Here is a 24,768-nt window from a genome sequence, read left to right as displayed (position 1 = left end):
AGACAGAAAAAACAAGACAAGAAAACCAGGAATAAAAAGTGAATTTTTATACTACATTCAAGTATTTGTCTTTTCTGATTATATAAGAGAAAATGAGTATTAGGAAATCTAACTTCAAAAGAGAAATTCAAAATGCTTCCAAAGAGAATCAGAGACTGTTAAGCCAAAAACCAGTGATCCAGTGTGTCGGATTCCATGGTGTTTAAATCCCAGGTCTCAGCCTTCCACTGTCCCTCACTCCAAATGGAACCAAAGTGCACTTGAGACCACTGACACCCAGAGCCGCTCAGCCTCTGCCAACGCAACGCTTGCTCAGTTTTCCTCTTCTAAAGATTTTTAAGCTGAAGTTTCTCTTCTCACACACTGTCATATAAAATAGGGATTTCTGCTTCATCCCCCCCCTGCCATCATACCAAAAAATCAATAAATGCAAATTTGAAAAGATTAAATGTAACTGTCTTTTAAAACCCAGGTAAAGCAAGATGTGACTGAATTAGCCCTGAAGGGACTGGAAATTTTTTAAACGGGGAAAAATAAACACACAAAAACAGTGCTTCCCCAAAACACTGAAACCCACAGACACAGTGACAACTTTCTAAACTGAAACGTCTGGACTTTGGAAGGAGTGTCATGTTTCCCAAAGCCAACTTCTAGAAATCGGAACATGGATTCAGAAAAGCTCCTAACAAAATGAGCCAACAGCCGGGAAGAGGGTATTGAGCAAGGGAAATGAGTGATTCAATTTGCAAACATATCAACAGAAAAGAAGGTGACACGCTGGGGAGAAAGGGTCAAGAAAAGCTCATGCCCCATCATGAACCTTCCAAGCTGCTGAATTTCACAGGTTCTGATGCTTAATTTTAAAAAAACTGAATCTTACTAAAGATCAGTAACAAGAAGCAAAGCTGTCTTTGTGCCTGAGTGTGTGTATATGTGGTGGGGAGGGAGGCAGGAAGAAATCAACATGGCATGCTATAAAGCAACTGAAATATAAAGAAAAAAACTGCATTTGGCCTCTCTTAGGAGGCCAAGGAATAGCTAAACACCTTTCAAAGCCAGCTCAAGTCACGTGTCATCAACTCAATCCCTAGAGAAGATTAGGTCAGCAAGGGCCTGACTATCCCACCAGCTGGTTTTACTACATGCCTTTCACATTTTCCAGCAATAGGCATATCTTGAAAAACCTTGCCTTCTTACCTTTCCCAGTTGCCCAAATAAAGTAGCTCTCTACTTTAAGAAACTTGCAAAGACTTCATTCATTATCACCTCTGGCACCAGAAATGGGAACTGATTATTAGTAAACAGAGTTTGTAAGTGCAATCGCTGCTTCTGAGGGTTTCTACAGCTCAAGTTGGCTTTGGAGGCTCCTAAAGGGTCCCCTGTCTTCACCCACCCCATCTACGCAGTAGCAGACTACCCCCATGTGCTCTACAAAGGCAACGAGGCAATTTCTAGCTGATCCTTAGGGTGGAACCTGCTTCTTGGTGATATCAGGTTTAAAAGAGAAAAGAAAAAAAAGATATCTTATTCTACTGGATCGGTGAAAGGGAAAACACCAACCCAACACCCCTTTCAGTCATTGTTAATCCTGCACAGCTGAGTTCACAGCTGAGTTCAGAAGTCTGATTGCTCTGACCAGCCCATGTCCTGATTGTTCAGTCACAGGAAGAACAGGTTCTCACACAGCTGGATGGCTGGTTCATGATGCAAGATTTGTCCTGACAGGAAAGCTAGCTTGTGGGCATACTTGCAAGGAGCTGGAACTCTAATGGTACCAGGCCAATTCCAGTACATGTGGCACAGTTTGAAAGTCAACCTGTAGGCCAAGAAGAAAACATGATCCTTTTCACTTTCCATCTTCAATTTGGAGCACATTATGTACTTCTGGGTGTGTGACACAGCATACTTACCAGCAAACTGGGGGACTGAGGAATACATGATGCAACTTTTGGGAATCATTATTTTTAAGTGGAATTGTGTCTATTTCCACTATTTGTAAGTCAAGAGGGCATGGGGAAATTCCCACTTTAGGTGCTCCTCTTTTTATATCAAAACAAGGAAAACAGCAAGGAGAACATGCTTTTGTTTTTGTTTTTTGCCTCAGGAAAAAGCTGCAGAAAGGTAAGTACCCCAGCAAAGTATTTCTATAATCTGAGCGCAAGAGCAATCCATCTCACACCTGGCTGTGTGTCATAATTATTAGAAGCGGTTTTTAAAAATGCGAATGCCTCAGAATGCTTGGAGTTCGTGAGGCCTGGGTGTATTTTTTGAAAGGTCTCCAAGTAATTTTAGTGTACAACAAGGATTATCAGTCGCACCTCAAAAAGATACCATTATCATGAAAGACAAGAAGAAACTCAAGGGGTAAATATTCCTGGCAGTGGGCAGTATTTGTCTTTTCTGATTATATAAGAGAAAATGAGTATTAGGAAATCCAACTTCAAAAGATAAATTCAAAATGCTTCCAAAGAGAATCAGAAAATTATTAAGCCAAAAACCAGTGATCCAGTTTGTTTAATTCAGTGGTTTTAAAATTCCAGGTCTTAGCCTTAGCTCACTGGCCAGAATTACTTACAAGTGAGTAGTAGTTACTGGTCAGCTCACCTCTGCATATGATCAGGGCTCAGGTGTGCAGTGTTGAGAACACAAACATAATGGGTAGGAACGCCACAACCCTGTCGTACATGATGGGCAAGAAGGTAGAAGTCCACCCTAGAAAGGAAAAAGTACAAAGTAATGGTATAGTTGGATTTGGCCAGAGCTGGAAAAGATCTTGGAGATCATTCTAGCTCCTTCACCTAAGGCTCAGAGAGGTCAAATGACTGGATCAAGGACATACAAGGACCAAACTAGGCTGAGAATTCAGGTCTCCTGACTCAACAGGCTATTTAAGAATGGTGGTAGAAATGACATCTGTGTGCAGAAGGTTAAGCATGCATAGTCTTAGGAAAAGACTGTATGTTCAATATTATATACTTAAGAGGTAAACGCTTCATTGTTGGTTTGTGTGTTTTAAAATAGTTTTTAAAATTTTACTTTTTAACAGTAAAATCTCTGATTCCATTCCACTTCTCTCTAGGCAACCTCCCCATTCCAATACCCAGGGAACAGATAACTTCTCCAACCTATTCTTGTTGAACTACTGTGTCTCGCCCACTTACCACTCACAGCTTGTTATTGTATGATCTACCACGGTCCCGGGGGAGGGAGTCACAAAGTGCTCGGTAGCAGACAGGTACATATTGGTGCTGATTTTCTTCTGAACTACAAATACCACCATCTTGGGATGATAATTCTCAAAAGCTTCAAAACACTTCTGTAGCTGAGGAATCTCATAGCTGGCAACTGTCTTTAGTTGGCCATCAGACACTCCATCACGGTACACCACAATCTTCTCTGGGAGACAGTGGTTCACCTGAAACAACACCCTGCTGAGGTGAACTGTGTAGCCCTGGGGCTAATGACCACAGGCAGAAAAAGGCTCACTCAGAGAACAACCTGGAGACATGGCAGTAGGTCCCTTTCACAGCTGGGCCCAAAGCCATCATGTTGGCAGGGCAGGGAGAGGCAGCTTCTAGTCATTTCTAGACTTCCTCGGGGTAGTAAAACAGGTCTGGTACACCAAAGGTGTTATAAAATATGAAACCAAATAAGCAAGCTCTGAGTCACATATACGGCTTATACTGAAACGGTGTGAAGAAAAGTTAAAAGGAAGGAAAATTATGGGCTGAATCAATCTTCCTACTACTTGGATTTAACGCTAATTACTGTCTAGGCAAAAAACAAGGTGAACTGCTGCAGACATTCTAACATATAACTGCACATCCCACAGATCCACCAGACTCATGTTTCTGTGTATCAGCAACATCCAAAGTTGCTAACAAATGAAAGGGTATCCTTTACTAAATATTATCCTACCATCAGGTATAGTGTGAAGCATTCCTTTTTTTTTTTTTTTTAACATTCTTAATATAACTAAGTAAATAGCAGTCCTGGTAAATTGTCCATGGATCCAAATCAAATTAAATGCTGGCTTGAATCAGTTTTGAAAATAATTTTTCCCCATTTAGAGAGTATAATTATGTTCTAGTTGTATGTGACTTCAATAATTTTAAAAAATAAGCTGTTTCATTTTAAACTAGAAGTTTTCTTTAAAGTGCTTTGGTTTAGGGACTTCCCTGGCGGTCCAGTGGTTAGGACTCCATGCTTCCACTGCAGGGGGCATGGGTTCGATCCCTGGTTGGTGAACTAAGATCCCACATGCCACGTGGCATGGCCAAAGAAATACATAAATAAATAAAGTGCTTTGGTTTAATTCAGTTAGTGACAGTTTGATTCTGATTTTGGTTCATCCTAGGTTTTTGTTCACAATTCCCCTCAAAACCCTAACTTATCATTGAATTAGATAGGCTTATACTACATATTCTTTATAGGTTACTCTACATGAAAATTTAAGTTTCATTTCAAAGAACCCTTTTTAATAATAAATAATCACCTAGCATCTTTTTGGAGTTTAAAATTCAAATATTTTATAAATGTCCCTTTTTTTCTGAGACAACGCAAGTACTGTATTTACAAATATGTGATTCATCTTCACATTCCAAGATTGGAATTATTGCCCCAGTTGTACTTTTTTGTTTTTATGTTGTTTTTGGCTGTCTAGCATCTATTCCACCTCTTTTCGGTAAGAGCATTTTAAGTGTCCTCCTGCCTCCAACAGGGTACATTGGAATTTGGGCGATTATTAATCAAGGTACCTTCCCCTAATCCAGGGCTTCTTAACCTCAACACTACTGACATGTAAGGCCAGTGAATTCTTTTTATTGGGGCTGACACTAGAGGATGTTTAGCAGCATTCCTGGCCTCTACCCACTAGATGCCAATAGCAATCTCTCTCAGTTATAACCAAAAATGTCTCTAAGCTGCCCATTGGGGGAACAAAACTGCCCCAGAGGAACACTCCTCCCTCACTCTGACTCTTCAACAGGGAATAAGAAACATTTGGAGTTTTTCCCTTTGTGGTGGTGCTTCTTCAGGTCCCTGCTTCTGGAACCCTATCCATTTCCCAGCTTGACGCTCAACCTTCTCACGAATCCTCTGAGACTCTCCATGATGTTACCAATTAATCCCCATTTTGCTAAAGTTAGCACGTTTCTGTGACTTCCCAAAGACCCCTAACTGATACGTTGTGTAAAAGGGTGGGTAACAAAGGCACTTAGATCTGGAAGAAAACCTGACTTCACAGATGAGGAAACGGAGAAGAATTACACTGGGGCTGGGGTCAGGAGACCTGGGACTGAGTCTGAATGTCTGCTCCTCAGCTATGCTCTTGAAGACTCAGTTTCCTCACTTGAAAAATGGATGTAAATGACCACCTTACTTTTCTTCTTCTCAGGGTTAAGAGGGATAAAGTGTGCGTATATATGTATATAATTTTTTTAAGCTACACACAAAAGTTGAGAACAAACTAGATCAAGGAAATACAGATATTCTAAAGCACAGGGAAGGGATCTAACAAGATCAATGGACTGAAAAATAGAATCAAATTCGTCTAAAGTATTCACTGATATTACCTCTTTCTTTAAAACCTGCTAACCAACTACTGAGTGTGAGACATTATACTTGGCCCTATGTAAGATTCCAGTAGAAGTGAAAGGCATGATTCCTGTTATTAAGGAGCTTTCAAATCTAATAGTAACAGTCAACAATGGTAACTTCTCTAGGTCATCTAGTCCATTCTCCTCATTTCATAAATGATAAGACTATGACCTAGGGGGGTCAAAATATGAGACAAATCACAATACTGAAACATAAACGTTAAATATACATTATTGAGTCACTTCAGTACTACGGTAAATACATGAAACAAGTTAATGAAAGCAGGACTGTGCTTGTGGCTTACTATCCCTAGCACTGAATACAATGGTGAATATCAAGTAGAAAATAAATATTTGCTGGAAGTCTGAGATGTTCTTTTATGTGTGATTCCATTCATTCATTGAACAAACACTTAATGACCACTAGATATGAGCCACTGTGCTACCCTCAGAAAATTTAAAAATTATCTTGGGGGCTTCCCTGGTGGCACAGTGGTTAAGAATCTGGCTGCTAATGCAGGGGACGCAGGTTCGAGCCCTGGTCCGGGAAGATCCCACATGCCGCAGAGCAACTAAGCCTGTGCGCCACAACTACTGAGCCTGTGCTCTAGAGCCCGTGAGCGATGACTACTGAGCCCATGTGCCACAACTACTGAAGCCCACGCGCCTAGAGCCCGTGCTCCGCAACAAGAGAAGCCACCACAATGAGAAGCCCGTGTACACCACAACGAAGAGTAGCCCCCGCTCGCCACAACTAGAGAAAGCCCGCGCGCAGCAATGAAAACCCAATGCAGCCAAAAAAAAAAAAAATTATCTTGATACCTTCCAAATATTAGTGGAACTCAAATTAACACTGGGGAGACAGACACAAAGTACTCTCAATACATTACAAATAACATAACAAAGAATATAAATAAAATGCTATGGGAACAGAGAAGTATAAGACATTTGTTCTCTAGAGGAAAAAGTGAATATTATGCCTCAGTGAAAGAACTAGCAGACAATTCAGTCAGCAAGAAGGGCAAAGGATTCCAGGTAGCACTGCAATGTACTGAATACTACAACATGGGTGAACTCCGAAGACATTATGCTAAGTGAAATAAACCAGTCACAAAAAGACAAATACAGTATGATTCCACATGTATGAGATACTCAGGGTAGTCAAAATCAGAGACAGGAAGTAGAAGGGTGGTGGCAACGGGCTAGGGGGAGGGGAGCATGGGGAATTAGTTTTATGGGGACAGAGTTTCAGTTTTACAAGATAAAAAAAAGTTATGGAGATGGATGATGATGATGACTGCCCAACATTCTGAGTGTATTTAATACCACTGAAATGTTATACTTAAAAATGGTTAAGATGGTAAATTTTATGTTATGTGTATTTTACTCAATTAAAAAAACTGGGGGAAAAAAGGAAGAAGAGGTCAGGCAAGCTACTAGAAATGGCAGGTGCAGAAAGAGCAGGCTGAAGTCTGGAAGAGTCCCCAAATAATCACTTGTTCAAGATAACTCTCCACCCTAAGATCCTCCCAACTGTGCTAAGAAAAGGGAAGTGAAGGTGGAACTGAAAAGCAGAAAGAACCTATACTCTCACACATTGTAAACTGGCTGCCTGAAACTTTTGATTCCAAAGGCAATACCGTGGCCCACTCCCTTCTGTCTCCAGGGTCGAACACTAGTCAGACCAGTCCAGCAATATGAAGTCAGAGCCAGAGCCAGAGCCACAGGAGAAGCAAAAGGGGTTGAATTAACTACAGCTGAGTTTAATTTTCTCAACGCTCAGGCCAAATAACAGATGAACTCAACATTAAGTGATTACTAATCATGAGAGCTAAATCTAAGGCAAGTGTCAAGAATGTAGCTTGGTCTTGATTTTCACATGAGTGGAAGGCAACACTGGCACTCAGGCTCACATGTTAGGTTTCAGTGGCCCATGAGACATCCAAGTACTAGAGGGGCCACGCAGGCAGCTGAAGATGTGGTCTAGGAGCTCAGATGAAGGGTATGGGCCAGAGAGTGATTCTCAATGTGTGCTCTGGGCTCCAATTCTTCCCCTTAGATGTTTTAGGGAGTCCACAGAGTCAAAGCTAATTTCACAATACTACTACTACATTACTTGCCATTTTTACTCTAATTCGCTCATAAATATCCAGTAGAATTTTCCAGGAAGTAAATGATGTGTGACACTGCAATAAATTAAATGTAGGCTATTCACCTGCCTTTTACTAACCCAAACATTAAAGCCATCCGCCAAAATGTAAAACATCACCAAACATTTTGAAAGTAATCTTTAATTTAAAATGTTATTTATGGGACTTCCCTGATGGCACGGTGGTTAAGAATCCGCCTGCCAATGCAGAGAACATGGGTTCGAGCCCTGGTCCGGGAAGATCCCACGTGCCACAGAGCAACTAAGCCCGTGTGCCACAACTACTGAGCCTGCGCTCTAGAGCCCGCGAGCCACAACTACTGAGCTCATGTGCCACAACAACTGAAGCCCGTGTGCCTAGAGCCCATGTTCTGCAACAAGAGAAGCCACTGCAATGAGAAGCCCGCACACCGCAATGAGAAGCCCACACACCACAACGAAGAGTAGCCCCCACTCGCCACAACTAGAGAAAGCCTGTGCGCAGCATCAAAGACCCAACGCAGCCAAAAATTAATTAATTAAAATAAAAAATAAAATAAATGTTATTTGTGTTATTAACTATATGAGCTGATTATTTTAAAGTAAATTTAAAAACATTAAAATGTTCTCAGTTTTAACTTCTAACATGGTAATTATTGATATATACCTATACAAACAAAAAACTCAATAATATTTAAGAAGGTAAAGATTTCCTTAGACCAGAAAATTTGAGAACTGCTGGACCAGAAATATAAATCTAAATACAGATATTAAATAAAACCACAGATGAGATTAAACTTGCCAACAAGGCTTCAGGTGGTGGACCAGGATTTCTAAGAAACCCTGCCACTGAGGACAACTGGAAAAGCTGGACAAAATATAAAAACATCTACCTGAAGGCAGTATCAGAGGAAGGATGGGGGCCCAGAGAAATAAGCCAGCCTTTTGAACCTATTTTTCCCTGGCAGCATGTGTTGATTTTGTTGATTCCACAAGGGTACGTAAGCTAGACATATGTTTGGGAGTGGTGCTTTTTTTTAAATCACAGCTTTATTGAGATATAAGTTGCTATACCATAAAAGACACTCTTTTAGGTATAAAAGTCAAAAGTTTTACATTTATCGAATTTTGCAACCATCACCGCTAATTTTAGAACATATTCATCACCCCAAAAGGTAATCTCATACCCATTAGCAGTCATTTCCCATCGCCCACCCTAACCCCAACTCCTGGAACACACTAACATACTTTCTGTTTCTTTGGATTAGCCTATTTTGGACAAACAGAATCATGTAATATGTGGTCTTTTGTGACTAAATATTTCACTGAGTATAATGTTTTCACAGTTCACCCATGTTGTATCAGTCCTTCATTCCCTTATGTTGCCAAATGATATTACATTACAGGCTATATCACATTTGTCCATTCATCGATCATATGGGTTATTTCCAGTTTGGGCTATTATGAATAATACTGCTATGAACATGCATATACAAGTTTTGTGTGGACATATGTTTTCAATTCTCTTGGTTTATACCTAGGAGTAGAATTGCTGGGTCATATGGTAACTCTATGTTTAACATGTTAACATTAACATGATGAAATACCAAACTGTTTTTCAAAGAAGCTCTACCATTTTACAATCCCACCAGCAATGTATAGGGTTCCAATTTCTCCACATCCTGGACAACACTCTTATTATCTTTTTTATTTTTGCCATCCTAGTGTGTATGAGGTGGTATCTCATTGTGTGTGCATGCTTTTAAATAGAGACTTTATTTTTCAGACCGGTTTTAAGTTTACAAAAAACTTGAGGCCATAGTACAGAGTTCCCATATACACCTTCCCCACCAACCATACATAGTTTCCCCTATTGTTACCATATTAGCGTGGTGCATTTGTTACAACTGATAAATACTGATACATTATTATTAACTAAAGTCCACAGTTTATATCAGCATTCACTCTCTTCTACATTCTGTAGGCTTTAAGAAATGCATGTCATTTATCTACCATTATGGTACTTTTACAGCCCTAAAAACCCCCTGTGCTCCCTATTTATACTTCCCTTCCTCACCCTCCCAAACCTCTGGCAATCACTGATCTTTTTACTGTGTCCATAGTTTTGTGTCTTTTCCAGAATGTCCTATAGTTGGAATCATATAGTATGTAGCCTTTTCAGATTGGCTTTTTCCACTTAAGTTATATGCATTTAAGATTCCTCCATATCTTCCCATGGCTTGATAGCTCATTTCTGTTTACTGCTGAGTATTTAATTGTCTGGATGTACCATAGATTATTTGTCCATTCACCCACTGAAGAACGTCTTTGTTGCTTCCAGTTTGGGCAGCAAACTGCCCAAATAAATAAAGCTGCTATAAAAATCTTTGTGCAGGTTTTTGTGTGGACATATGTTTTCACCTCATTTGGGTAAATACTCAGGAGTGTGATTGCTAAATCGTATAGTAAGAGTATGTTTAGTTTTGTAAGAAACTACCAAACTGCCTTCCAAAGTGGCTGTACCATTTCACATTCCCTCAGACAATGATGAGAGTTCCCATTGCTCCACATCCTCACTAGCATTTGGTGTTCTCAGTGTTTTAGATTTTGGCCATTCTAATAGATGTGCAGTGGTACCTTGTTGTTTTAATTTGCCATTCCCTAATGTTATATTGAGTACCTTTTCATATGCTTATTTGCCATCTGTATATCTTCTTTGGTGAGAAGTCTGTTCAAGTCTTTTGCCCATCTTTTAATTAGGTTGTTTTCTTATTGAGATTTTAAGAGTTCTTTGTATATTTCAGATAACAGTATTTTATCAGATATGTGTTTTGCAAATATTTTCTCCCAGTCTGTAGCTTCTTTTCATTCTCTTAGTGCCTCTCACAGAAGTTTCACAGAAGTTCTTTTTTAATTTTAATTAAGTTGTTTATCAGTTCTTTCTTTCATGGATAGTGCTTTGGTATCGAAGAGTCATCACCAAACCCAAGGTCACCAAGATTTTCTATGTTATCTTCTATACCTTTTACACTTTTGCATTTTAAAGATAAGTTTGTGATAATTTTGAGTTAATTTTTGTGAAAGGTATATGGTCTGGGTATAGTTTTTGTTTGTTCTGTTTGTTTGCATGTGGATGGGCAGCTGTTCCAGCACCATTTGTTGAAAAGATTCTCCTTTTCCAGTGAAGTGGCCCATGATCTTTTTTTTTTGCGGTACGCAGGCCTCTCACTGCTGTGGCCTCTCCCGTTGCGGAGCACAGGCTCTGGACGCGCAGGCTCAGCGGCCATGGCTCATGGGCCCAGCCGCTCCACGGCATGTGGGATCCTCCCAGACCGGGGCACGAACCCGTGTCCCCTGCATCGACAGGTGGACTCTCAACCACTGTGCCACCAGGGAAGGCCCCCATGATCTTTTATCAAAGATCACTAGAATCTATTTGTATAGGTCTACCTCTGGGCTCTCAATTCTGTTACCCTGACATGTCTATTTTTCTTTTTGTCAATACCACACTATCTATATTACTGTAGCTTCACAGTAACTCTTTGAGTAACAGAAGTCCTCTGATTTGGTTCTTCTTAGGTACTGTGTTGGTTACCCTGTGTCTTTTACCTATTTAAACTTTACAATCTGTTTGTAAATATCTGCAAAGTAACTTGCTGGGATTTTGACTAGGGCTACAGTGAATCGATAGATCAAATTGGGAAGAACTGACATCTTAACAATATTGAGTCCTCCTATCAATGAACATGGGATATCTCTCCATTTATTTAGATATTTGACATTTTTCATGAGAGTTTTAGAGTTTTCTTCATGTAAATCTTATATAAACTTTGTTAGACATATCTAATGTTTCATTTTTTGGTGCTAATACAAATGGTATTGTTTTTAATTTCAAATGCCAATTGTTCATTGCTGATATATAGAAAAGGAATTGATTTTGTGGGGTTTTTCAGCAATTTAATTTTGTATATTTATGTTGTATCCTGCAACCTTGTAATTCCAGCAGTTTTTTTGTTGTTGATTTCTTGAGACGTATACATAGACATCATGCTACCTGCAAAGTTTTTTTCCCTCCTTTTCGACTGTATAACTTTTACTTCCTTTTGTCTTTTTGCATTAGCTAGGACTTCCAGTATGATGCTGAATAGGAGTGGTGAGAGAAGAAACAACTGTCTTGTTCTTGATCCTAGAGAAAAAGTATCTAGTTTCTCACAATTAAGTACAAGGTTAGCTGCAGGATTTTTGTAGATGTTATGTATTAAGTTTATGAAGTTCCCCCTATACTCCTAGTCTGCTGGGAGGTTTGTTGTTGTTTTTTGTTTGCTTGGGTTTTTTTTTGTTTTTTTAATCACGAATGGGAGTTGACTTTGTCAAATGCTTTTTCTGCATCTATTGACGTGATAGGATTTTTCTTCTTTAGCCTGTTGATGTGACGGACCACACAGATTGATTTTCAGATGCTGAACCAGCCTTGCATAACTGGAATACAAACCACTTGGCTGTTGTATCCTTTTTAAGGGTTGCTGTAACAACCACAAACTGGGTTGCTGAGAACAACAGAAATGTATTCTCTCACAGTTCTGGAGGGCAGAGTCCAGAACTGTGGTATCAGCAGGTCTACATGCTTCCTCCAAAGGCCCTAGGAAAGAATACTTCCTTGCCTATTCTAGCTTCTGGTGGTTTCTGGCAATCCTTAGTGTTTCTTGGCTTGTGGATACATCACTCCAATCTCTGCTTCCACCTTTCCAGTGCCTTCTCCTGTGTGTCTGTGTCTCTGCTCCTTCACATGACCTTCTATGACTCTGGCCAAACTTCCCTCTTCTTATAAGAATACGTCATTGGCTTAGGGCCCACCCTAACCCAGCCTAACCTCATCTTAACCTGACTGCATCTGCAAAGACCCTATTTCCAGGTGATGTCATATTCACAGGATCGAGGTGGACATGAATTTGGAGAGGCTGTATTCAACTCAGAACAGTTATGGTGTATAATTCTTTTTATGCATTGTTAGATTTGCTTTACTAATATTCTGTTGAAGATTTTTGCATCTATAATCATGAGAAATATTGATCTGTAGCTTCCTTTATTGTAATGCCTTTATCTGGTTTTCATGTGAAGTAGTACCTCATTGTGATTTTGATCTCCACTTCCCTAATGACTAATGATATTAAGCTCTCTTCATGTGCTTCTCGTCTATTTGTATATGCTCTTTGGAGAAATGTCTATTCAAGTGTTTGCCTATTTTTATGCTGGGTTGTCTCTTTGTTTTTCAGTTGTATATTCTGGAAACTATACCTGTACTAGATATACCAGATGAATGATTCTGTCCCATTCCATGGGTTGTCTTTTCACTTTCTTGTACTTTGAAGCACAAAACATTTTAAACTTGATGAAGTCTGATTTATGTTTTTCTAGACTTCCTTTTTGCTTTCAGTATCATATCTAATAAACTGTTGTCTGTTAAATGGTCAAAGATATAAACCTATGCCATCATCTAGAGTTTTATAGTTTTAGTTCCTACATTTAGGTCTTTGATCCATTTGGAGTTATCTTTTATATGTTGTGTGAGGCAAGGATCCAACTTCATTCTTTTGCATGTGGATACCCAGTACTCCCTGCACCATTTCCTGAAAAGACTAAGCTTTCTTGCCACTGAATGTCACCCTTGCAGATATCAGTTTACCATAAGCACACAGGTTTACTTCTGGACTCTCAACTGATCTCTACGTCTCTTTCCATTTCAGTACCAGACTGTCTTGTTTATTCTAGCTTTGTAGTAAGTTTTGAATTCAGAAAGTATGAGTCCTTCAATTTTCTTCTTTTTCAAAATTGTTTTGCCTATTCTGGAATTTTTCACATTTCCATATGAATTTGAAAATCAATTTGTCTATTCCTGCAAAAAAAAAAAGTTAGACTTTTGATATGTATTTCCTTGAATCTGTAGATTAATTTAAGGAGTACTAACATTTTAACAATATTAAGTCTTGAATATGGGTTGTCTTTCCTTTTGCTTAGGTCTACTTCAATTCTTTCAGCAATGTTCTGCAGTGTTCAGTATATTTTTTGCACTTCTTTTGTTAAACATTTTCCTACATAGTTCTCTTTTATGCTGTTATAAATGGAATTACTTTAATTTCATTTCTGGATTGATCATTGCTAGTGTAAAGAAATAGTTGACTGTTGTACAGCAGTCTTGTATCCTCAACCTTGCTGAACTCTTTTACTAGCTACAATAGAGTGTGTTTATTCTTTAGGGTTTTCTATATGTAAGATAATGTCAGATAGAAACAGACATAGTTTAAATTCTTCCTTTCCAGTCTAGATGTCGTCTGCAGTTTTCTTGTGATATTTTTGTTTAGCTTTAGTATCAAGGTAATATTGGCCTTATGCTATGAACTGGGAAGTGTTCCCTCCTTTCCTATTTTTTGGAAGAGTTTGTGAAAGAGTATTAATTCTTTAAATGTTCGGTATAACTAAAAAGTTTTGACAGTTTGTGCCCTTCTTGGAGTTTGTCCATTTCACTTAGGTTACCTAATTTCTTGGCAAACAGCCATTCATACATAGTATTTTCTTAAAATCCTTTTTTTATTTCTGTAAGGTCAGTAGTGAAGTCTTTTTCATTCCAGATTTTAGTATCTGATCTTCTCTTTTTCATGGGTGGTCTAGCTAAAGGCTTATCAATTCTGTTGATCTTTTCAAATAATCAATTTTTGGTTTATTGATTTTCTCCATTGTTTTTCAATTTTCCATTTCATTTCTCTATGCTATAATCTCTATCAATTCCTTCTTTCTTGCTTTTAGTTTGCTCTTCTTTTTCTAGTTTCTTAAGGTGGAACTTGGGCTGTTTGGAGATTTTTCTTCTTTTTTATTATAGGTGTTTACAGCTATAAATTTACCTTCTAAGTACTTCTTTACATACATCCACAAGTTTTGGTATGTTTTGTCTTTATTTTCATTTATCTCAAAGCGTTTTCTAATTTCCCTTTTGATTTCTTCTTTGACCTCTTGGTTACTTGGGAGTATTGTTTAATTTCCATATAGTTGTGTCTTTCCCAAATGTCCCACATATTATATTCTAATTTCATTCTATTGTGGTTTCAGAACATATTTTGCAAGATTTTAATCCTTTAAGATGTACTGAGTCTTGTTTTATAACCTGACATATGTTCTATCATGGAGAATGTGCCACGCACATTTGAGAAGAATGTGTGTTCTGTTGTTGTGTGTTCTGTAGATGTCTTGTTAGGTTGAGGTGGATCACAGAGTTGTTCAAGTATTTTATTTCCTTGTTGATCTTATTTCTAATTGTTCTATCCATTATCAAAAATGAAGTTTTGAAATCTCCATCTATTACTGTAGAATTGTCTATTTCTCCTTTCACTTATGTTAGTTTTTGTTTCATATATTTTTGAATGTATGTTGTTAGTTTCATATACGTTTATATTTTATGACTTCCTCATGGACTGACCCTTTTGCCATTACGAAATGTCCTTTCTTGTCTTTAGTAACAATTGTTATCTTAAAGTCTGTTTTGCCTGTTATTAGTATAGCTACTCCCGCTCTCTTTTGGTTTATCTTGTTCCATTCTTTTACTTTCAACCTCCTGTGTCTTTGAAACTAAAATATGTCTCTTGGAGAAAGGACATCTTCATATTTTCACTTAATCCAAGTTGCTAATCTCTACCTTTGGTGTTTCGTCCATTTACACTTAATGTAATTATTGATACGGTAAGATTTACATCTGCCATTTTACTGTTTTTTCCCACATGCCTTATATCTTTTTTGTCCCTCTATTCTTCCTCAACTGCCTTAATTTGTATTAAATAGACATTTTCTAGTTACCATATTAATTCCCTTGTCATTCTTTTTCTTTTATTTTTCAGAGTTATTTTCTTAGTGTTTCACCTGGTGATTACAGTTAATATATTAACTTATAACAATCTCATTTGGGCAGTTAATACAAATTTTTTTTTAAAGATTTAAAAGATTTAAAGATGCTTTTAAAGATCTAAACCGCTGGTGGCGCAGTGGTTAAGAATCTGCCTGCCAATGCAGGGGACACGGGTTTGAGCACTGGTCCAGGAAGATCCCAAACGCCGCAGAGCAACTAAGTCTGTGAGCCACAACTACTGAGCCTGCACTCTAGAGCCCATGAGCCACAACTACTGAGCCTGTGTGCCACAACTACTGAAGCCCGCACACCAAGAGCCTGTGCTCCACAACAAGAGAAGCCACCACAGTGAGAAGCCCATGCACCACAATGAAGAGTAGCCCCTGCTCGCCGCAACTAGAGAAAGCCCCCCACGTGCAGCAGCGAAGACCCAATGCAGCCAAAAATAAGTAAATAAATAAATTAATTTTTTAGAAAGATGATTTATTTATTATTTATTTAATATATTTATTTTTGGCTGTGTTGGGTCTTAGACGTGGGATCTGTCGTTGCACCAGTGCGCGGGCTCTTTGTTGTGGTACACGGACTTCTCTCTACTTGTGGCATGCAGGTTTTCTCCTCTCTAGTTGTGGCACACAGGCTCCAGGGCACGTGGGCTCTGCAGTTGTGGCACGCAGGTTCCAGAGCACGTGGGGTCTGTAATTTGCAGCATATGGGCTCTAGTTGAGGTGCGCGCGAGCTCAGTAGTTGTGGCACGTGGGCTTAGCTGCCCTGTGGCATGTAGGATCTTATTTCCCTGACCAGGGATAGAACCTGCATCCCCTGCATTGTAAGACAGATTCTTTACCACTGGACCACCACGGAAGTCCCAATAGAAAATTAATTTTGGTATTATTCAAAAACTTTGCTCCTATTATGGCTCCATTCCCTCCCCTCTACATTGTGCCTTTATTGTCATACAAATTATGTATTTATACACTGTATGCAATTGCATACAGTGCACTGTATGCACATCCACTTTGATTTATAATTACCACTTTATGCACTTGTCTCTTAAGACACAGACTAGAAGAAAAATTACAAACAAAAATATATTTTTGCTCTCTTTATGTTTACCTATATAGTTTCCTTTCCTGGTGGTACTTACTTCTTCATGTGGATACAAATTACTGTCTAGTATCATTGCATTTCTACCTGAAGGACTCCCTTAAGTATTTCTCGTAGGACAGGTCTGCTAGTGACAAATTCCCCTAGTTTTTGTTTATCTGAGAGTCTTACTTTCTCCATTAAAAAAAAAAGAGATGTAAATCACATAAAATTCACCATTTCAAAGAGTATAATTCAGTGGTTTTAGTATACTCACAAAATTATATACCTATCAACACTACCTAATTCCATAATATTTTCAACACCCCAAAAAGAACCCCATACCCATTAGCAGTTACGCCCTATTCCTGCCAGCATCCTCAATGCCTGGAAACCAGTAATCTCTTTTCTGTCTCTACAAATTTTCCTATTCTGGATATTTCACAGAAATGGAATAATATAAATATGTGGCTTTTTATGTCTAGCTTCTTTCACTAAGCATAGTATTATTGTCAAGGCTTCTCCTTTATTTCTGAACAGCAGCTTTTCTGGATATACAATTCTTATTCAACCTTTTTCTTCCAGCATTTGGAATATGTCATCCCATTGCCTTCTGGCCTCCATGATTTCTGATGAGAAGTTAGCTCTTAGTCTTACTGAAGATGCCTTGAACATAATGAGCAGCTTTCTCTTGGTGCTTTCAAGATGCCCTCTTTGTCTTTTAGCAGTCTTACTTGGTTGTGTATAGGTATGGGTATCTTTGAGTTTTTCCTACTTAGTGTTCGTTAGGCTTCTTGGATGAATTGATTACTTTCTTCATTAATTGTGGAAATTTTTGGCTATTATTCCTTCCAATGTCCTTTGTTCCCAATTCTCTCTCACTACTCCCCTTCTGAGAATCACATTATGTTTATATTGCTATGGCTGATGGTGTCCCACAGATCTCTGAGCCTGTTAATTTTCCTTATTTTTTTCTTTCTTTTCTTCACACTGAATAATCTCAGCTGACCTATCTTCAAATTTGCTAGTTATTTCTTCTGCTTAATCCAATCTGATGTTAGGCCCCTCTACTGAAATTTTCATTTATTACATTTTATAAGTCCAGAATGTCTATATCATTCTTTTTTTTTTTTTCCCTTGCTGTACGCGGGCCTCTCACCGCTGTGGCCTCTCCCGTTGCGGAGCACAGGCTCCGGACGCGCAGGCTCAGCGGCCATGGCTCACGGGCCTAGCCGCTCCGCAGCATGTGGGATCCTCCTGGACCGGGGCACGAACCCGTGTCCCCTGCATCGGCAGGCGGACTCTCAACCACTGCGCCACCAGGGAAGCCCTATATATCATTCTTTAACAAATTTATTTATTCAGACATAATCCACACACCATATAATTCATCAATTTAAAGTGTAAAATTCAATGTTTTTTAGTATATCCACAGATATGTACAACCATCACCACAATGGATTTTATAACATTTTCATCACCTCAACAAGAAGCCCCACACTCTTAAACTACCACCACTCTACCCACCTCCTATTCTCTCCCCAACTTACCCCTAAGCAACCACTGACCTACTTTCTGTTTCTGTAAACTTCCCTGTTCTGAACATTTCTTATGAATGGAATCATGTAAAACGTGGTCTTTTATGACTGGCTTCTTTCACTTAGCATACCATTTTCAAGGTCCAAGTATTGCTTGCTATTTGTTTCACCGGTTCTACATTCTTTTCCTTTCTTCCTTAAAAAAATTTTTGTTATTTTCTCTGCTCTCATTTTGATTGTTACATAACTTTTTTTATTCTTTTAGTGGCTACCCTAGAAATTACAACATAGCTCTTTAGTGTATCAAAGTGTAATATAAATTAGTACTTTCACCTTTTCCTCAACAATTCAAGAAACTAAAGGCACTGGAACTTCATTTACTTCTTCCAGATATATGTGCTATTACTGTCATCAATTTGAAATTTATACACACAAATGAATACATATCCACTCAAAAACATTACTATTTTAGATGGTAGGTATTCATTTAAATTTATCCCCGTACTTGGCACTTTTATTCCTGTATTTATTCCTTTAACCATTTCTAAGTGTTTTCTGGGATAATTTTCCTTGTAGGTGAAAAATGCTCTTTTGTATTTTCCTTCAGTGCAAATCTGCCAGTGACAAGCATTCTCAATTTTTTATTTGCCACAAAATGTCTTTTTTCACATTAGAAGTTACTTTTAGTGGATACTGGATTCTATGGTGGTAGTTATTTTCTTTCAGCGTTTTGTAGCTATTATTTTATTATCTTGTGGCTTAAACTGTTTCTTTTGACTAGTTCACTACTAGTCATTTTGTTGCTCCTTGAAGGTAACCTCTTTTATTTTCCTTTGACTTGCCTTAATATGTATATATGTCTTTACTTTCAACAGTTTTATTATAATGTGCCTAAGTGTACTTTTCTTTTTATATCTTGCTCGGGATTTGTTGGATTTCTCGTATCTGTGACTTAATGTCTTCTAACACTTTTGGAATATTCTTTACCATTGTTTTTCTGCCCTCTGCTCTCTCTAACCTCCTTCTGGACCACTTACGTGTATAATATATTTTAACTCCATAACTCCCATGTCTGTTGCCTTGTTATATTTTCTAACCCTCCGTATCTCAGTGCAGTTTGATTATTTTCTTCTTACCTATCTTTCAATCATCTCTTAATTTCCTCAATCAAGTCTAAACTACTGTTGCCCACTGTTATGCACAGAGCTGTGTTTCTCCAAAATTTGTGTTGAAGTCCTAACCTGCCATACCCAAAATGTGACTCTATTTGGAAATAGATATTTAGAGAGGTTATTCAGTTTAAATAAGGTCACTGGGGTGGGCCCTAATCAAATATGACTGGTGTCTTTCTAAGAAGAGGAGACTGGGACATAGACACACATGCAGTAAAGACCATGTGACACAGAGAGAAGACAGCCATCTATAAGACAAGGAGAGAGGCCTCAGGAGAATCCAACCCTGCCAGCACAGCATCTTGATCTTGGACTTCCCATCCCACAGATCTGTGAGGAAATAAATTTTCATTGTTTAAGCCATTGTTCTGGCAGCCCTAGCAACCTAATATACCCATTCACTAAGTGTTTAATTTTGGTTATTATAATTTTTAGTTCCAGAAATTTCAATTTTTCCCCAGTTTCCAATTCTTTGCTAAAATTCTTAATGTTGTCTTACATTTCTCTGAACTTAAGTGTAGCTATTTTAAAATGTGTCCGACTACTCATCTATCTGAATCCTCTGTGCATCTGGATCAAATATCTGTTGACTTTCTTAGTTTTTCAGTTCCTTCATTTTCTCTCTTGTGTTCTTGGTTATTATTTATTGATTTCTAGATATTGCAGAAAAATCTGATGCCCAGAATAATGTTATCTTTCTTCAGAGGGTTTTTATTTGCTTTTGGCAAGTGGGCAATAAAACTAGCAGTCAGAGTTCACCTGAATCCATATTCAAGGACTAGTATCATTCAGAGTTGATCTACCTATAGCTCTTTACTCCTAGTTTGCAGCTCTTCACATTCACAGCTCAAATAGTGGGGAGAAGACTCACGACTACCACTGACTTGGGGGCCCTGGCCTCCAGCTTTTGATCCCTAAAGACTTAAAAAGTGCTCCACAGCTTTTCAATGTTTCAGCTGCCTCTTCCAGAATTAGCATATTTCCCTAAAGAAAAAGAACCCAAATGCAACTCTCATCATCTCTCTGGGTTTCTGTCATTTTGTATCTTCACCTACTTATTCTTCTTTGCTTCATTAACTTCTCAATTAAATTCAAGTAGTCATACATATATATATGTATATATATTCATGTAATAAATACATGATATATGTATGTGTATATATACACACGTGTGTATATATATAATATTCAAAAATATATACACATATGTGCATACATGTGTGTATAATATAAATATATTCCTTTTTAAAAACTGCCAAACATAGTACAGACGTACCTCATTTTATTGTGCTTCACTTTATTGCACTTCGCAGATACTGCATTTGTTTTTTGTTTTTTTTTTTTACAAATTAAAGGTTTGTGTCACCCTGTGTTGAGCAAGTCTATTAGTGCCATTTTTCCAACACAATATTTTTTAATTAAGACATGCACATTTGTTCATTGCACACTTAACAGACTATAGTATAGCATAAACCTAACATTTATATGCACTGGGAAACTAAAAAATTTGTGACTCACTTTAGTGCAGTACTAGCTTTACTGTGGTAGTCTGAACTGAACCCCCAATATCTCTGAGGTATGCCTGTATTTACAGTATTGTTAACAGAAATAACATGGCGCCTGGAATGATACTGTTCATACGGAGAAGATTCAAGTTTTTTTCTTCCAGGTGTCTGGAGTATTTGCACTATGAAAAACTCAGAAACACCAGCACATTGGATCATCATATCTGATTCAAAAATTTAAAATAATTCAAAGATGAGCTGTAGTTTGCTTTCAATCACCCTTATTCCTAGAATGTAGCCCTTTGGGGCCCTAAAACAAAATGATGGAGGTTTTCTTGTGCAATCTACCCTTAGTGGGTTCTAAACTCTAATCACTGTCCACCTAGAAAAGCACTTGCACTTGACAAAAGCAGATTGTCAAAAGCACTCTTCAAGATCTTAAATGAGAAAGTAAGGACCTCCAAAAATCTGTTCAACCATAAAAGCAACAAGCACACTGCACAAATGGTCAAAATGAACTTTTTTAGAAATGTGGAAACTAACCAGAGGCTTAAAACAATCTGAACAGCATTTATTCAGTAAAATTGGCTGAATCTTGACCTTTGTGATGTTTTAACTTGCTCTATTCATATTCCCCTTTCTCTGCAGTAGCTGTGACAGCTGCAGCCTCACTACCATGGTAACTGTGAAAATAATCTAGCAATCACTGGAGGGTGCAGAATATTCAAGGCGTTTGAAGAAATCTTTGTCCTGTCACTGGCTGATCACTAAGCTAAACTAAGGGGAGATTTCAGTGGCTACACAGAGTTCAGATTACAAAGATACAGAATCGGGCCAGGGAAAGCATCAAAGAGCAACAACAACAGTCCCTGGGGGTGGAGATTTGATTTGCAGAGTTGCCAACATTATATTAAAAATGTCTAGGGACTTCCCTGGTGGTCCAGTGGTTAAGAATCCTCCTTCCAATGCAGGGGACACAGGTTGGATCCCTGGTCGAGGAACTAACATCCCACATGCCACAGGGCAACTGAGCCCACGTGCTCTGGAGCCCATGTGCCACAGATGGAGAGAAGGCTACGTGCCGCAATGAAAGATCCTGCATGCTGCAACAAAGATCCCCACATGCCACAACTAAGAGCTGAGGCAGCCAAATAAATATTTTAAAAATGAAAGAAATGTAGCTTAAAAAAATTTTTTTAATTAAAAATAAATATGTCTAGCTTTCAATAAAAAATTATGAAATATGCCAAGAAATAGTAAACTACAGCCCATTCACATGAAAAAAAAGTAGTTAAAATAAACTGTATGGGGAGAAGCCTGGACATTGGTTATATTAGACAAAGACTTTAAACCAACCATTTTTATTTTATTAATTTTTTAAATTATTTACTTATTTATATTTATTTTTGGCTGCATTGGGTCTTTGTTGCTGCGCGCAAGCTTTTCTCTAGTTGCCGCGAGCGGGGGCTACTCTTCATTGCGGTGTGCGGGCTTCTCACTGTGGTGGCTTCTCTTGTTGCGGAGCATGGGCTCTAGGTGCACAGGCTTCAGCAGTTGTGGTACGCAGGCTCAGTAGTTGTGGCTCGTGGGCTCTAGAGCGCAGGCTCAGTAGTTGTGGCGCATGGGCTTAGCTGCTCCGCGGCATGTGGGATCTTCCCAGACCAGGGCTCGAACCTGTGTCTCCTGCATTGGCAGGTGGATTCTTAACCACTGCACCACCAGAGAAGCCCCCAACCATTTTTAAGTAATGTTCAAAGATCTAAAGAAAACTACATCTAAAGACCTTAAGGAAAATCTCACAAAGTAAAGACTACCAATAAAGATAGAAATTGTAAGAAAGAACCAAACAAAAATTTTGGAGTCAGAAAGTATAAGTGAAATGAAAAATTCATTGGAGGGGCTTAAGAGCAGGTGTGATCAGGCAGAAGGAATAATCAGCGAACTAAAAGATAAATCAATCAAGATTATCCAGTGTGAGAAACAGAAAGAAGAAAAAGGAGGAAAAATGAATGCAGCCTCTGAGACCTGTGAGACACCATCAAGCATAACAACATACGAATAATTGGAGTCTCAGTAGCAGAGGAGAGAGAGAAAGGGGCAAAAGAGTGTTTGAAGAAATAGTGGACCAAAAATTCCCAAATTTGATTCAAAAGTTAACTGACGCATCAAGAAGACTAAAACATACCAATTAGGATAAACTCAAACTTGATCTACAACATCAGCCCTTCCCTGGGTCTCCAACCTGTTGGCCTACCCTGCAGATTTTGGACTTACCAGCCTCCATAAATCACATGAGCCAATTCCTCAAAATACACACACACACACACACACACACACACACACACACACACACACACACACACACACACACACACACACACACACACACACACACACACACACACACACACACCCATATTGATCTGCCTCTCTGGAAACCCTAATATAAAATTAGTACATGGGCTTCCCTGGTGGTGCAGTGGTTGACAGTCCGCCTGCCGATGCAGAGGACGGGGGTTCGTGCCCCAGACCGGGAAGATCCCACATGCCACGGAGCGGCTAGGCCCATGAGCCATAGCTGCTGAGCCTCCGCATCCGGAGCCTGTGCTCCACAGCGGGAGAGGCCACAACAGTGAGAGGCCCGTGTACCGCAAAAAAAAATTTTTTTAAATAAATAAATAAATAAAATTAGCACAGGACTTCCCTGGTGGCACAGTGGTTAAGAATCCACCTGCCAATGCAGGAGACATGGGTTCAAGCCCTGGTCCGGGAAGATACTACATGCCACGGAGCGACTAAGCCCATGCGCCACAACTGCTGAACCCCACGTGCCTAGAGCCCGTGCTCCGCAACAAGAGAAGTCACTGCAATGAGAAGCCCACCACTGCAACAAAGAGTAGCTCCCGCTCAGTGTAACTAGAAAAAGCCCATACACAGCAACAAAGACCCAACGCAGCCAAAAAATAATTAATTAAAATAAAATAAAATAAAATTAGCACAGAGAAGGAGGGACACCATAGTACCAGAAAGGAACAAATTTTTTGTGTATGACTGAAATCAATTTGGTATTAATATGAATGAGACTGTTATAAACTAATATGCAGAAAAAGCATTTGATAAAAATCCAACACACTTTCACTATAAAAACACTCAGCCAATTAGGAACAGAAAGAAATTTCCTTAACATGATAAAGTGAGTCTGTGAAATACCCACAGCTAACATCATACTCAATGGAGAAAGACTTAAAACTATCTCCCTAAGATCAGGAAAAAGACAAGGATGCCTGTTTTTACCACTGCTATTAAATATTGTACTGGAAGTTCCAGTCAGAGCAACTAATAAGCAGGATAAATAGATAAAAGCCATCGAAATTGGAAAAAAAGAAGTATGACAATTTCTATTTGCAGATAACATGATTCTATATAGAAAAATCCCAAAGAATTGGGGGAAAAAATCTACTAAAGCTAGTTAAGTTCAGAAAAGTTGCAGGGTTAAAGATTAACACACAAAACAATTATGTTTCTATACACCAGCAATGAACAATCCAAAAATGAAATTAAAACTATTCCATACTCAGTAGCTTTCAAAAGAATAAAATACCCAGAATAAATTTAACTGAGGAGGTGAAACACTTGAACATGGAAACTACAAAACATTGTTGAAAGAAATAAAGACAACCTAAATAAATGGAAAGACATCCTATGTCCACATATTACAAGAGTGAATATTATTAAGATGACAATACTTGCAAAGTGATCTATAAATTCAATGCAATTCCTATCACAATTCCAATGGCCCTTTTTACAGAAACTGAAGTGCCTATTCTCAAATTCATATGGAATTCCAAAGG

General features: G+C 38.5%; 1 protein-coding gene across 2 annotated transcripts in view; it reads right to left on the bottom strand.

Annotated features, from left to right (window-relative positions):
- Positions 1-1,639: 1,639 nt before the first annotated feature.
- PIWIL2 (piwi like RNA-mediated gene silencing 2) overlaps positions 1,640-24,768 on the bottom strand; it is a 67,729-nt gene continuing 44,600 nt past the window's right edge. The window contains exons 20-22 of one of the 2 annotated variants that reach the window (XM_082622055.1): positions 3,162-3,415; positions 2,605-2,712; positions 1,640-1,816 (exon numbers count right to left, since the gene is read on the bottom strand). In XM_082622055.1, coding sequence (XP_082478181.1) covers positions 1,660-1,816; positions 2,605-2,712; positions 3,162-3,415 — 519 coding nt within the window. In that variant the 3' untranslated portion in view covers positions 1,640-1,659. The remainder of the gene's footprint in view (positions 1,817-2,604; positions 2,713-3,161; positions 3,416-24,768) is intronic. The other variant, XM_082622056.1, reaches the window with a different exon arrangement.

The sequence above is a fragment of the Mesoplodon mirus genome (assembly GCF_964341445.2).
Source record: "Mesoplodon mirus genome assembly, chromosome: 1".
In the NCBI taxonomy this organism is placed as follows: domain Eukaryota; kingdom Metazoa; phylum Chordata; class Mammalia; order Artiodactyla; family Ziphiidae; genus Mesoplodon; species Mesoplodon mirus.
This window is presented reverse-complemented; position numbering and strand designations above follow the sequence as displayed.